The sequence below is a fragment of the Acinonyx jubatus genome, chromosome C1 (assembly GCF_027475565.1).
Source record: "Acinonyx jubatus isolate Ajub_Pintada_27869175 chromosome C1, VMU_Ajub_asm_v1.0, whole genome shotgun sequence".
NCBI classification, from domain to species: Eukaryota; Metazoa; Chordata; class Mammalia; order Carnivora; family Felidae; genus Acinonyx; species Acinonyx jubatus.
In genome coordinates, this window is record NC_069381.1 from 183,707,683 (window position 1) to 183,723,283 (window position 15,601).

Consider the following 15,601-nt stretch of genomic DNA (forward strand, 5'->3'; position numbering starts at 1 on the left):
CAAAGGGCTTAAAATATTTCCACATTAAATCGAGTTGACCTGCTAAGGACAGCAAAAAACAACTCTTAAGACTACCGCCTCAGGGCGCCTGGGTGGCTCAGTCAGTTGAGTGTCCAATTCATGGTTTCAGCTCAGGTCATGATCTCATGGTTCATGGGATTGAGCCCCAAGTCTGGCTCTGCGCTGGTGGCGGGGAGCCAGCTTGGGATTCTCTCTCTCCCTCTCTCTCTGCCCCTTCCAGCTTTTGTGAGTGCACTCTTTGTCTCAAAATAAATAAATAAACTTAAAAAAAAAAAAAAAGATTAGCAGCCTCATTTTTGCAGATCATTAGTTTCAAGCTGCAACAAAAAAGCAGGCAAAAAAATTCTATTTGAACAATCGTTTACTATATCAAAGGTTGTTTACATCTGTGTCTTTGGTTACTTTGATCAGAGCTGTTGATTGTGGTTTTTACCCATGTGCCCTTTCTTAGGTGGTTAACACTTGGTTACAACGGTGTTGCTGGTGGTAGTTTCTGCTCTGAGCCCAGCAGAGCAGCCTGGCTCGGCCATACATGCCCAAAAATGTCATCTCTATGTATCTCTTTCTTGGTGATGGGAGAAATAAAAATGTATTTCTTGGAAATGTGTTTTATACAGTCATTTAAAATTCCACAAGGGAAAAAAAAGGAAACTTCTTTTAAAGATACACAGAAAATACCTAACATTTTCAAATTAGAACTTTTCCTTAGAAACAGTGATTTCACCTAAAAAAAAAAAATCTTTAGGATTCAGAGACATGAAGAGTTCCACAGTCTTAAAAATTAGAAAAATACTGCCTTGGTGGGGCACCTGGGTGGCTCAGTTGATTAAGCATCCAACTTCGGCCCAGGTCGTGATCTCACATTTCGTGAGTTTGCCCATCAGGCTCTATGCTGATAGCTTGGAGCCTGGAGTCTGCTTTGGATTCTGTGTCTCCCTCTCTTTCTGCCCTCTCCCACTTGCTCTCTCTCTCTCTCTCTCTCAAAACTAAATAAACATTTAAAAAAAGAAAGAAAGAAAAATACTTCCTTGGAGAATTTGACAGTAGGACAAATACAAACACTTTGTTATCACTCACAGCAAAAAGTATTTATTAAAGTAACTACAAGGGGCACTTGGGTGGCTCAGTCAGTTAAGGGTCTGACTTCAGCTCAGGTCATGATCTCACGGTTTGTGGGTTTGAGCCCCACATCAGGCTGTGCACTAACAGCTCAGAGCCTGGAGCCTGCTTCCGATTCTGTGTCTCCCTCTCTGTCTCTCTCTGCCACTCCCCTGCTTGTGCTCACTGTCTCTCTCTCAAAAATAAACATATATATATATATATATATATGTATATATATATATGTATGTATATATATATACACACATATATATATATATACATATATATATATATGTATATAAAGTAACTACAAAAACACGGTGTGTGGGGGCTGACCTAGCAGGAGGCCACATAAAGCAAATAAGCAAATTCAGTTTCCATCTCCTGGAAGCTAAAATCAGACCTTCAGCTTAGAAACAAGTTTGCAAACAGGTTTCAGTTCACCCAGCATTTGGAAGGGGCAGCTTCATAATGCTGACTCACAAGGAACACTTGCAGCCACCACAAGTGGTTGTGTCATGTGCTGGGCTGAAGCCTGGCTCTAGAGTATCTCCTTGAGAAGCGGTCCTTTCATTCTAGACCAGCGCCCAATTCCAGTGGCAACACCCATCCATGTTCTGTATGGTTGGCAGGTGTCCAGTTTCTGAAGGACTTTACCTTCCCTGCCGTGCAGACCCTAGTGCAGCCTCCTCCCACCTACTCTCTTCCCTCCGCATTGCCACCGCCTTGCCACCCCCATGTTCCATTTTGCCTTCCTGCTTCGTTCACAGTTCTGGATGCCCAGACTCAGAGTTGGCAGCATTTTAATGGCACTTTTAAGTGCCACCTGTTAGTTCAGTAAAGGGCGCTGTCCCTGCCAGATGAAGGAGAGACACGTGAACGTTTCCTGTGCCGTGAAGCAGCCAGGTTTACCTACACTAGCGTGGGTTGGTTGGACCCCAAACACTAGTCCTCAACCCCACACCCTGTGCACTGCTTTGCATTTCTCTGAGCAGAGGGAGAGGTACTGGCAGTCCTACAAGACTGCATTCTGTTTCTTTATAGTTTTGGAACCTACCCCAATAACACGTAGAAACATGCATTCTGCACCCAGTTCTGCTGGAAGCTAAGCCACAGATCCTTGGCAAGGCCTTAAAAGCCACACACACACACACCTCAGTCCCACGGATTCTGAGATGGAGCACAGACACAAACTGCACGACTCAGGAGGTGACTCAGAGTGAAGTCTCCCATGGTGCCTTTGTCAGAATGCTGTCTATCATTCTGTCCCTGTGAGACACACAAACACACACACATACATACATGTACATGCACACACACATTCAGACAGGCACATGCTCTTTCATTCTTCATCACATTCTTCACCTCCCTGCCTCTCACGCTGTCTTGGAAGAGGTTTCGCCAGCACTTAATAGGCTGTGAAACTGGTTCCATGTTGAGCATGCTTGCCCCAGGGTGCAGGGACTGAATCTGTTCCCTGCAACGTTTGGTGACACTTCACAGAGTGGCCTTTCTTACTATGAAGGGGGATTACCTGACACGGTTACTGAATGTATGTTTTTGTACCTAAAAACCCTCCTACCTGGTCTCTGGAAGGTTACTCCTTTAGTTGAGAGAAGCAGGGGAAGGGAAGAGGTAGGGACAGCACCTAAAAAGGAACAGAGCAAAGCTGTTGAAAAGAGGGAATAACCAACGCAGAATGTGAAACAGGAAAAAAAGCAGCCACTTAACTAGCAACGGAAAGGAGTCACGATGTACCCTTTTAGCTTAGTGGTTAAGACATAGGCCCTGGAGTCAGAAGGATGTGGGTTAGAAGGCCAGTTCTACTTTTGATGATTTATTTAACTTCTCTGATCACTTGGTTTCCTTATCTATAAAATTGGGGGACAGGTATGTGAAGAGAATAATTTGAATTACCTTCCAGGTTGTTGTAAGGATTGATTAAGATAACACATGGGGGGGTGCAAGGGTGGCTGAGTTGGTTACATGTCTGACTCTTGATTTCAGCTTAGGTCATGATCTTCCAGTTGTGAGATGGAGCCCCAAGTTGAGGTCTGCGCTGGGTGTGGAGGCTGCTTAAGATTCTCTCTCTCCCTCCTCCCTCTCTCTCTGTCCCCCCCTTCACTCATGTGCTCTCTGTCTCTCTCTCTCAAAAAAAAAAAAAAGATAACACATGAAAAGCATTTTGCAGTTGTCACACATAGTAAGTGGTCAATGCACACATTGATGGTGAGGATGATGATGGTGATGATAATGAAGAAGACTGAGTTAAAAGTCCACAAGACCACATTCAGATTCAATGGTTCACTAGATGCACTCACAGAATTCAGCAAAGCTGGTATACTCATGGTTATGGTTTATTATGGTGAAAAGATAGAGGTTAACATCAGCAAAGGAAAAAGGAACATAGGGCAGAGTCCAGGAGAGACCAGGCACAAGCTTCCAGTTGTCTTCTTCCAGCGGAGTCACATAGACAACACCTAATTCTCCAGCCATGATGTATGAGAAGATACACAAGGTTTTTCCAACCAAAGAAGCTTACCTGAGCCTTGGTGTCAATGGTTTTTATTAGAGATCAGTCATGTAGGCGTAAGTTATCTGCATACTGATCTTAGTTACTCAGTGTCCAGCTCTTCCAGAGGTCAAATGATACCACATGACACAAGGCCCCAGGTAAACAAAGACATCTTATCAGGTGGGATTGCTAGGGCTTTGGTGTTACCTCCCAGGAGTTGGTCAGGAGCTAAAACTTTCTTTGGAATATGCAGGGTTTGGACTACCCAGGCCTGCTGACTTAATCCTTTACTAAACAATGATGATGATGAATTCCTGAACTGATGGCAAATATCTATTGTTACTAGACCTTGGACCAAAGAAATTGGGTCAGATAGATCTCAGAAGCAGAGACTTAATGAAAAGCAGAATCAGTCTTGATACTCATAGTGAAAATTGCCTTAATTATAGCTATAGAGAACCAACAGGGAGAAATAGAATAGAGAAGGAAAAGGATGAGGGCACCAAGCAAAAGAGAAGATAAAGGGAAGATCACCAAAAGCCAGGGAAGAGCAGCTTAAGTCCCATACCTGGGACCTTTGAAATAAAAAAAAGAAGAAGAAGAAGAAGAAGAAGAAGAAGAAGAAGAAGAAGAAGAAGAAGAAGGAGGAAGGAGGTTAAGTCCTCACTCCAGGACCTAGGGAGTTGGTGAGACTCAAGAAGGCTGGGAATAACTACTGATCTGTGTTCCAAAGCAGAAGGGCACCCCAGAAGCCCAGGTCTGGTGAAAAGAATTGGAAGCAGGTTTTGGAAGAGACTAAAAATTCCATTCCCTTTAGCAGAGGAGCTGACCTGAAATCACCTCAGACCAGACTGAGGCGCTTTGTCCGATGTCTTGCCCTGCCCAGGTGCAACAGGCTGATTCTAAACAAGATAGCCAAGCAACTCCCTGAGCCCCAGTTAAGTAAAGAATGCAGGGAGGCCCTTTGAGAACAGCAAACCTAGCCCCCCATTTACATTTCAATACAGATTAAGAACAAACAGAACAGAATTTGTAAGGATAACAGGTTACAGAGTTGAGGTTTTTTGTTCATTTTTGTTCTTTGTCTTCTTTTTGTATTTTTGTGAAAGAAATATTAGAAGAAAAGCTTTTTGGAATCTTCATAACTCTTCATTATTTATGGGAAGTTTGTTTTTTCTTTTAACACCTTTGTAATAAAAGTCAACTCTTCAAACAAAAACAGGACAACAGCAGAGGGAAGGAATATCTGCTTTCTGCCAGACCTAAGGGAGTGAATTCCCAGCAGAGGAGACAGGAACTGAGGACCACAAGGAGGAAGATAAACAGGTCAAACTCTTGGGGGCTTGTAGCCGAGGATAGTAGAATGAGCCTGGGAGTTAATTAGCAAGGGCACTGAATCACACAAATCATTTGGCTAAAGGTGTAGACAGGGCTGTTCTCAAATCACTGCAGAGGAAACCAAGTCTGTAGGCTCCAGTGCAAGTAACTCAGCCTACCCACTGTTCCCTTCCCACTGTCTTCCCCCAAACATTTTCACAAGATTTGGAATTCTCTTTGGGATTCACATCTGGGAAGCAAAGAAAATAGGTAACATCAAAGTGCCCTCTTAAAACAACATTTAAGTGTAGCAGAGATCACAACACCAAATCCCTGTCTCTTCAGAGTTATCACTTGAAAGGAATGGTACCGTCCCATTCCTCAGGAAAGTCCTGCCTCCTTCTGTCAGAAAATTTTTCAAAACCTAAGGATTTTCAAAACTTTGTTTTTCTCATGAAATATTGCAATGGCATTATGAACATTAAGTATCTAATTTGGTTTCTTTCTTAGATCCCAAGAGATGACCCTAAGACATTTAAACCTTGGTCTATCCCTATAGCGTAACACTGCTGTCATTTCCTAAAAGGTAAGATCATTAAGCTGAAATATAATTACTCAGAAAAAAAGGAAAAAAAAAAAAAGATGAGCCAGTCCAGTAGCTTTTCCAACTGTGTTCTATGGAAATTTAGGATTGCACAAATGTATAAATCTAGTTTCATTTTTAAGCTTTATTCAACATTTTAATTTTTTAACACTAAACAATACATGGCTTTGGATGCTGACAAGGAAATTCAGGGTATTCTACCCAAGAAAAACATAGTACCAGCTTTTGTTTTCATTTTATTTATTTATCTTTTTAAAGATTTTATTTTTGAGTAATCTCTATACACAGCATGGGGTTGAACTCACAACCCCAAGAACAAGAGTCGCATGCTCCACTGACTGAGCCAGGCACCTGCACCAGTTTTTCTTTTCATTTTAAAATAAAATTTAAAACAAGAACGTTGTGGATTAAGATATTTTAAAGATCCTACTCCCTAATTCTTTTGAGAATCATATCTTGAGTACAAAGCACTACATTAAAATCTATTGCTTCCTGCATTTATAATTAACTAGTGCTATTTAAAAGAAGTATCTGGGGGCACCTGGGTGGCTCAGTCGGTTAAGGGTCTGACTCTTGATTTCAGCTCAGGTCATGATCTCATCATTCATGAGATTGAGCCCTGTGTCAGGCTCTGTGCTGGCAGTGTGGAGCCTGCTTGGGATTCTCTCTCTTCATTTCTCTCTGCCCCTCCCCTGCTCACTCTCTCTCTCTCTAAATAAATACATAAACATTTTAAAAAGTAAAAATAAAATAAAATAAAATAAAAGAGGTATCTAGCTGCATTTGTTGTGTTTAACTGCTACAGTTTTGTACTGCAGCTTAACACAAAACTCAGAGCACTGAAGACTTTGGAGGGTGGCCACCAAAAGTACCTGGGAAATATCTGCTGACAAAAAGAAATTTTCATTGTTGGAAAACTAAACTGCTTTTCTGCACACTTACTGGACAACATTAGAAAAAATGAAAGCAGAAGAGAACTACGTCATAGATTCAGAGAAAAAACATTTTCATCAAACTCTAATTTTCCAATTAAATGTCTAAAACAACCCATGCGTATTAACAGATATATGTTTAATTCCATTGTTACTTGTCACATAAGAACTTGCATGGATAGTTTTGCTAAATCAGACTAAATAATTGATGATATTTTTGTTTCTCCTTTCACAATAACAAAAATCAAAACAGCTAATGTTTTAAACTATATTTTAAATTATTATAAAATAGTAATGAAAGCACATATACCCATGTATAGAAGGCAGAATGTCTATCTAGTTCTTTATTCTCTCTCTCTCTACCTCTCTTTTCAAGTGTTAAAATTCAATGTGGACATGATGGCAAATTCACTCTAATCCCTATATAAAACAAGGTTTATAAAGTACTCAGCATCATGCCTGACACCGTACTCACTAAAGGAAAGCTACACATACACACTCAGATGTGCTAAATGCCAAATTTTATGTTTTTTAAAAAAAAAAATTTTAACGTTTATTTATTTTTGAGAGAGAGAGAGAGAGACAGAGCAGGGGAGTTGGCAGAGAGAGAGGGAGATGCGGAATCCGAAGCAGACTCCAGGCTCTGAGCTGCAGCACAGAGCCCAATGCGGGGCTCCAACTCACAGTTTGTGAGATCATGACCTGAGCTGAAGTCGGACGTCCAACCGACTTAGCCACCCGGGCGCCCCAGATAAATGCCAAATTTTAACAAATTGGAGACCACCAATGAATGAACTGGATTGTCAAGTTTTTGTACAAATTTCAAAATAAAGACCATTCTCACAGTTCTAGAAAAATTTAAAAAACAAAAATCAAAACCAAACCATAAAAATCTCTTTTGCTACTTTACCACTTACAACTATTTGTGTGTCAGAATTATCTCCATGCTGTGCAATTAAAATAAAATGCAGGGGCACCTGGGTGATTATAGGTTAAGTGTCTGACTCTTGGTTTTGGCCCAGTCATGATCTCATGGGTTCGTGGGTTCGGGACCCCCATGGGGCTCTGCACTGACAGCATGGAGCCTACTTGGGATTCTCTCTCTGTGTCTCTCTGCCCCTCCCCTGCTCATGTGCTCGCACACACTCTCTCTCACACTCTCTCAAAATAAATAAATAAACTTAAAAAATAATAAAATGCAGATATAAATTGCATTCTGAGTCTTTAACTGTCAATCTTTACCTGCCATTTCAGGTTTTTGCATTCTTCAAAGTAGCATTATCGTTTTCACATATTTGCTATATAAGCAAGTGTTAAACATTGACATTAAATTTATACCACACTAAAATCATATATGGGTGGGTGTTTTCCCATAACATTTTCAACCTTTGCTAAAAATGTGTGAAAACCTTTGAGCTCATCCAGCTTCTTATAAATGAAGACATGGAGGCCAAGGAAGAATAAGTAACTACCTAAACATACTTATTCATATCCGTAAAGCTTACCAATCCAAGTTTTCAACTACTTATTGTTTTCCTTGCATGCAAAAGCTGGGGGATTTGCACACTTTTATAATTACTCTCCTTTCTTTTTTTTTTTTCCAGGTGTTTCAGTTTTTCACAAGTGAAAAGATGGTTTGTTAATCCAAACTGATACACTGTTGTGGAAGAAAAGACAAATTTTAGAAACATTATTCAAGCCTGATTAGGCTAACAAGATAAATCATTATTTGCTTAGACATTTTAGCCTAGAGGTCACCAGATAAGCGTTGCAATATCCACAGTAGCCAAGTTTAAGTTTGATTTGTTTGTGAAGACATCACGTAAATATTGCTCTAAAAGCAAATTTTTTTCTTTGTGTATGCCTCCAATCTAACTGGACTGACTAGTAATACAGGTTGTGATCCTAGAGTGGAAGACACTTCTCAGTAAATAAACATGTGATTACTTTCCTCAAGGATGTGTTTGATTGGGTGGCCACAGGTAGGGACACCACAAGAGATCTACAATTTTGTTTTGTTCTTACTGTGGATTAGCTATGTGTCCATGTCTGGGCATTGGACAACAAAGGAGTTGTATTTTCCTCGTGTAGATCAGCTATTCAACTGGTTAACATTCTTTTGGAATTTGGAGATAAAGGGCAATGTAAAAACATTTTCAATGTATCATAAAACCCTTTAATTTTTTTGTTTATAAAAAACACCCAATCTAGTACCAGTTTCAGAAATACTTCACTGCTCAACTTCCCATATTCTGAAGTAGGTAAACACAGAGCACAAGTTTAATTGTAATCACCCCAATGTTGTACTTTAGAATGCAGGATCCACCAAATTCCATTAATCTGAGTTTTGGAGGCCTTCAGAGGAGGAGAAACAGGAATATGAACTGGGCCATATTTGACCAGAAAGTCTCTGTCAGCCAGAACTCATGTGATAAAGCTCTCCAAGCCATTGTCTACAGTGACTCCTGAAGTGACTGAGGTGAGGCTGACTGAGAGTGCTGGGTGGCTTGGGAGTGAAGGCCAAGATCAGGATTGTCGTACAGTCTGCAGGAGGCTGTAGGTCACTGGAGGCAGTGAGTAAATCTGCTTGCAGGGACTGAGACACAACACGGCTGTCCACAGGCCTGTCCACAGGCCTCTATGCTGACTTTGGAGACTCCACTAGGCCACAGGAGCCTAAGGGAGGAAGTGGGACTGGAGCACAAAGAGAAAGGAGACAAGAACAGAAGGGTCATGGGCAGGAAAAAAAATTATGCAAGATTTTTGTGAGCAGAAGAGCTGGGGAACTTAGTGGGAGTAGCCAGGGCAAAGTGATTCAAAAGTTATTGAAAATAATAAGAAATGAGGGGCACCTGGGTGGCTAAGTCAGTTAAGAATCTGACTTCAGCTCAGGTCATGATCTCATGGCTTGTGAGTTCAAGCCCCGCATCAGGCTCTGTGCTGACAGCTCAGAGCCTGGAGCCTGCTTCAGATTCTGTGTCTCCCTCTCTCTCTGCCCCTCCCTCACTCACACGCTATCTCTTGCTCTCTCTCAAAAATAAATAAACATTTAAAAAAATTTTTTTACAGAAGAAAGTAATAAGAAATGATAAATTTGTTTTATCATCTCTATCATTTTAAACAATGGTAAATATAATTCATATTTTGTAAAATTTGGTCTGTCAGGACTACGGATGGTTACTAGGTATTTATTTTCTATTTGCCACAGTTGAGAACTATGAAGGAATAAACATAAAGGGGTCTGCAGAAAAGTTATTTATGTGAGTTGATGCACTAAAATCTTAATTGCATGGATATCAATCAAATACTTTTTCAAAAAGGCATAGTTGAAACCACATACTTGAAATCAGTTCTTTGGGCTCAGTAAGTGTTGTTAAAGGATACTAAAGGTTTTAAATTAGTAATACATTCAAAAATATAAAAAGGTATACAGTACAAGGACTAACTCTCATACCATCCCCATCCAGCCAATTCTCACACAAGCACAAAATGTAACCACTTTTATTAGCTACTATTTTTTCCTTCAGGAATAGAAGGTCCCAGAATGCCCAGCCGCTCTTGTCAAGATTAAAGTTACTCTCAGCTGGTTCCACACAGGGATGGGACATAATGACCAAACATCAGGATCGTAGGGGAAGTCTAAGGTGTCAGGACAAGCACCTGGTTTCTACCTGGATTACACTGCTGGACCCACTGAGTAAGGTGCTAGTCCCCCATCTTTCTGTCTACCCCCTTCCCCATGTCAGCAGTACCCTAGTGTCTGTAACAGGAATATAATGCTTTACACCCACCATTGCTCCGTGGATCCTCCTGTTTCTCTCCCATGGGTCTGGGGCACAGGAAGCATTTGTACTCTGGCCTTTTTAACCTCAGTTCTCTGAGCAGGTGTTCTCTCGTGTAAAGGAAAAGCAACCTGCTCCCAGCTCTACCTCTGGAACAGTGAAAATTAATATTTGATCTGTCTCATATAATTAGGTAGACAAATAGAAGAAAGATATGATTTCTGATTCATAAGATGCCAAAAAGGAGTTTGAAAATCAGGCAGAAATAGTTGGAGACAGAAAATAAAGACATTTTCTCAGTCTCCCTACACAACCTTGAATGAGCTGATACCAAGATATCATGGAGTACAAAACAAGAATGTTCTTTTCCTTGGCATAGCCACCATAGTAGGACAGATGTCTCCACACTCCTTATCTTCATATTTAGATGATGTTACCGCTGTCTACCTGGTCTTGCTCCAAACCCTTCTGCACATAGCTTCCTGGATAATCTCTCTCAACACCTGTAACCACCTACCCTCATTGAGTAAAAGAGTACCATTCAACAAGACAGTTTCTTCTTCCAAAAAGAACTGTACTATAATTTGTGTAGCAGTCAACACTTGTTTTTATCTGCCTGGAGTCTTTTCCTTTGGGAAGTCTCTTATCTTCTACTCCATGTGTTCCAAGAAGGCTACTGGGAAAGGCATAGGATAAAGCTGGGTCTGAGTGTCTCCTGAGAGTTAGACTCTTGAGGAAGGTACACAAGGTTAAAAGGCCACTGGAACAGATTACCTGGATGGCCAGCTATGGGGAACAAGTCCACAAGCTTGCTGCTAGGTCCTCAGAGGCACCCCTGTCCCTGTGCATCTCAAGGCCTGCTTCTTCAGTTCTGCCCTCAATTTCATCGGCTAGCCAGTATCTTACCAAGTTTATTAGTTTCCTAGGGCTGCCATAACAAATTCCCACAAACTAGATGGCCTAAATATTTATTCTTTCACAGTTCTGGAGGCTAGAAGTCCAAAATCAAGGTGTTAGCTGGGCCACGGATTTTAGGGAAGAACCCTTTCTTGGCTCTTCTGGTGATTCCTGGAGTTCCATGGCATTTCTTGGCTTGTCGTTACATCACCCCAAACTCTGCCCCATTGTCACATGGCCTTCTTCCCTGTGTATCTGGGTCCATCTGTCTTTCTCTTTTCTCTCAGGGGAACACCAGCCATTGAATTTAGGGCCCACCCAAATCCAGTATGACGTCCTCTTAACTAATTATGTCTGTAAAGACTCTATTTTCAAACAAAGTCATATTCTGAGGTTCCAGGTAGACGTGAACTTCAGGAGAACACTATTCAACCCACTATGCCAACAAACCTTCTTGCTAATGCTAACAGACACAGTTTTGGGTGGAAGTGATCCTTTCTCCATCCCACCCATATTGTAACCGGTTCGTCTATCACACCATCTATCTGTCTACATGTGTATCCTCCCTTTCTAGCCTGATGGCAAGAACTATGTTTTACTCATCCTTTACCACAGGTTCTATCTCAAACTGATACTTGCACATCTTTGACTAAGGAAAAGCAGACAGAAATGCTCTATTCAAAGTATTTATGAAACCTATACTGTGTAACCCAGAAACCCAGGAGCCAGAACTAAGAAAAGTAAAAGGAAGGAAGCTATAGTTCTTTGACAAAGAAATCACATTGTTATTGAAATTGGATTTTATTGTTATTGTTATTATTATTGGATTTTAATCTGTTAGAGTCACTATTTATTTTACTTACATATGTTAAGAAAAACTTTCCAACACCTGGAAATGAGGGGGAAAAAATACTGTGTGACCTTTCAATGTCATACTTCAGTACTATTTAATAAGCTCATTCTAGAGTATTCTGATGCTCTAGGGATACTCTGTCCAGTATGGTGGCCACTAGCCACATGTGGCTATTTAAATTTAAATTTTGATTAATTAAATAAAAAATTCATTTCCTTATTTGTCCTAGCCACCTTTCAAGTACTCACTAGCTACGTGTGGCCAGTGGGTACCATATTGAACAACACAGAAGAGACTATATCCATCATCTCAGAAAGTTATATTGGACAATATTACTCTAGGGAAATTTATATACTTACTGTTTATTAGGGTTCGAACTCCTGAAAAGCCAGGTCTTGCGGTAGGCAATCTCTAGAAGCTGGAAAAGGCAATAAAATAGGTTCTCCTCTAGAATCTCCAGAAGGAACACAGCCCTGCTCATATCTTGATTTTAATACAGTGTGACTCTTTTTGGATATCTGACCTCTAGAACTGTAAGATAAATCTGTATTGTTTTAAGCTCTCTAGTTACAGTAATTTTTTATAGCAGCAGTAGGAAACTAATATAGGTGTTAACTTGCAGAACATTGATAAATTGCAAATGATGTCTGGTATAGTTGAAAAGATAATTCCAAAGGTTTTAGTTTTTTCACTCTATAAGATATTAACCAGTTTTGTTTTAGTTTTTGGCTTTTGATTTTTGGGTGTTTCTTTGCTTGTTTTCGGGTTTTTTTGTTTTGTTTTGTTTTTTTAGGCTGTGCAACCTTGTTCTGACATTCTTTTTTTCCATAACGATTTCTTATTTCTTCCTCAGAACTTGCTTTATCATCCTGGCTACCTCATTGACTGTATCCTTGATACTTGCTTACCATATATTATAACAGCCATAGTTTAATAGTTTCAGAGTTAGATGCTGATACGCATCAAGAAAAAACATAGAACTTTGAGATTTTTTCCAAATGTCAGAAAAGCCTACAAAATTTATATAGCGGTGAATCTGATTAATATAGTTAGTTTACAATTTAAGTGAATATATTTGATATTCTACAACAAATATAATTTTTTGACTAAATGTAACCAGCAGACAATTACATTCCAGGGAGAAGATATAAAGAACTTTGTCTTGGGTGCCTCGCTGGCTCAGTCAGTAGAGCATGTGACTCTTGATCTTGGGGTTATGAGTTCAGGCCCCACATTGGGTGTAGAGTTTAGTTTAAAGAATAACAACAACAAACTCTGTGTACTATTTTTCAAAGAGAGCGAATAAATCTTTCATGGTGAGTGGCATTTAAAACAAAACAAACAAAACTTTGGGGCACCTGCTTGCGTCCATAAGTAGAGCATGTGACTCTTGATCTCCGAGTCATAAGTTCAAGTCCCACATTGGTTATGTAGATTACTTAAAAATAAAATCTTAAAAAAAAAAATTTGCCTTAACTTTGAACAAACAACCCAACATAATTAACACTAAATACGTAACTAAGAACAAATATAACTAAGAACAAACTTCTTCCCTCTTTTTGCAAATATAACAAAAACAGAGCTTGTACCAATTTCAACAAGACCTTTTCCCACCTGTCTGGTCTCTTTGTTCCTTGTGCTCAAGGAATTGCTGCAATATCAATGTTCTCCAAAGCTTATAGAGACCAGTACATTGAAAAAGCAAAGTACTTGATTTTTTCCTCCCCTAAGCCTTTCAAACACCATTGTGACCAATGGTTATTTATATTTTTAACCAAAAACTAGATGAATCAAAGTTTGGTAGCTTATTATTTCAAATTCCACAACCTCTTAAGTTGCTCACAATCCATAAACATTGAAGACATATTTTTGTGTACACACAAAAATAACCCCCCAACATACACACAAAAAACACTAAAAACTAAAAACAAACAAACAAACAAACAAACCCTCTGTCCTCTCTGCTTAGCCCTGACATTCTCCTCCCCATGCCATTAAATCCTCCATCTGGAAGAAGCAGACATAGACATATCAGAATCAGCTAAGGAGCTTTTTCAAAATTCCCACACCCAGCTGCCCACAACTACTCTATCCTGATACACTACCCCAAAGGGGCATTGCCAGAATCTGCATAGTTTAAAAATCTATAGGAGGAAGAGGAAGAGAAGCAAGTATACAAAACACAGGTTGTAGGTGGGTATATTAAGTTAGATAAAACAGAATCCAAAAGGTCTCACTTTCTAGCCCATTACAGCTTCCTTTAACCCAGAGTGACCTTTCTAAAATGCTGATGGTCCATTGGTGTCATACTATAATAATCTCCAGTAGTTTCCACTGCTGATCAGATTATCACAAACTGACCTGAGGCAATTAGACAATTGACTAGCTCTTGGGTTTTGGGTTTGTTTTTTTGTTTTGTTTTTGTTTTTGGTGTGTGTGTGTGTGTGTGTGTTAGTTTTTTAATTTATTTTGAGAGAGACAGCATGTGCCAGCACACTACTGGGGGAGGGGCAGAGACAGAAGGAGAGAGAGAATCCCAAACAAGCTCTGTGCTGTCAGCACAGAGCCCCGACATGGGGCTCGAGCTCACAAACCATGAGATCATGACCTGAGCTGAAACCAAGAGCTGGACACTTATCTGACTGAACCACCCAGGCACCCCTTGACTGGCTCTTTAATAAATATCTATAGCCACCATGAGATAGGTCAAACGTCTTGCATGGTAGGTTCATACTGGGTGGATACAACACTCTAGTGGCACAATCTTCTAACCTTCTAGCTGAGAAAATGATAGCATCCCCTGGGAAGAAGACACTCAGGACCAGTAGCACTCCAGACCTACAGCCCTGTCCCAGCACTGCCTACTAGATTCTTCCACCTTCTTCATATAAGGTTCACAGGATGAATATAACCTTTCTGGCCAACCACTTACCTTATTTCTAATATCCAATTATCCAAATACCAGTTAACAAAAACTTATGATGAAGTTTTAGAAAATTATTTGAAATGCTTATGGAAACAATTTTGAAGGTCAGATTCATGATTTGGATTCTTCAAATGTAAAGTTGGGGCACCTGGGTGGCTCAGTCAGTTAAGTGTCTGACTTTGACTCAAGTCATGATCTTGCAGTCCAAGGCTTTGAGCTGCATTGGGCTCTGTGCTGACAGCTCAGAACCTGGAGCCTGCTTCGGATTCTGTGTCTCCCTCTTTCTCTGCCCTCCCCTGCTCACACTGTCTCTCTCTCTTTCAAAAATAAATAAACATTAAAAAAAGGGTGCAAAATGACTACATCTACGGCATAGATAATAGTTAAATATGCTTAAATATATCATATCGTTTTTACTAAATATCTAAAGTATTGTAAAGTAAATTACTACACAGAAAACAACACAGATTAAGACCAAACGCCCCCTTCATCTCTGCCATCCCTTCCCCAACACACACATGCATATACACACACACTCTTATGCAACACACACCAAGCTGCTCCGTGCTCTTAGAATTTGGCAGCCATCATCACTTTTCTGGCCTTTCCACATGCTGCTTCTTGCCCCTACTTCTCCATCTGACCAACCTCTT

At 40.2% G+C, this 15,601-nt stretch overlaps 1 protein-coding gene across 2 annotated transcripts in view; it reads left to right on the forward strand.

The window, feature by feature from the left end:
- Positions 1-9,509, forward strand: part of LOC106979979 (aldehyde oxidase 2) — an 88,738-nt gene extending 79,229 nt beyond the window's left edge. For both annotated transcript variants that reach the window (XM_053215537.1, XM_053215536.1), the window contains 2 exons: positions 5,465-5,540; positions 8,095-9,509. In XM_053215537.1, coding sequence (XP_053071512.1) covers positions 5,465-5,518 — 54 coding nt within the window. In that variant the 3' untranslated portion in view covers positions 5,519-5,540; positions 8,095-9,509. The remainder of the gene's footprint in view (positions 1-5,464; positions 5,541-8,094) is intronic.
- The last annotated feature ends 6,092 nt before the right edge of the window (positions 9,510-15,601 follow it).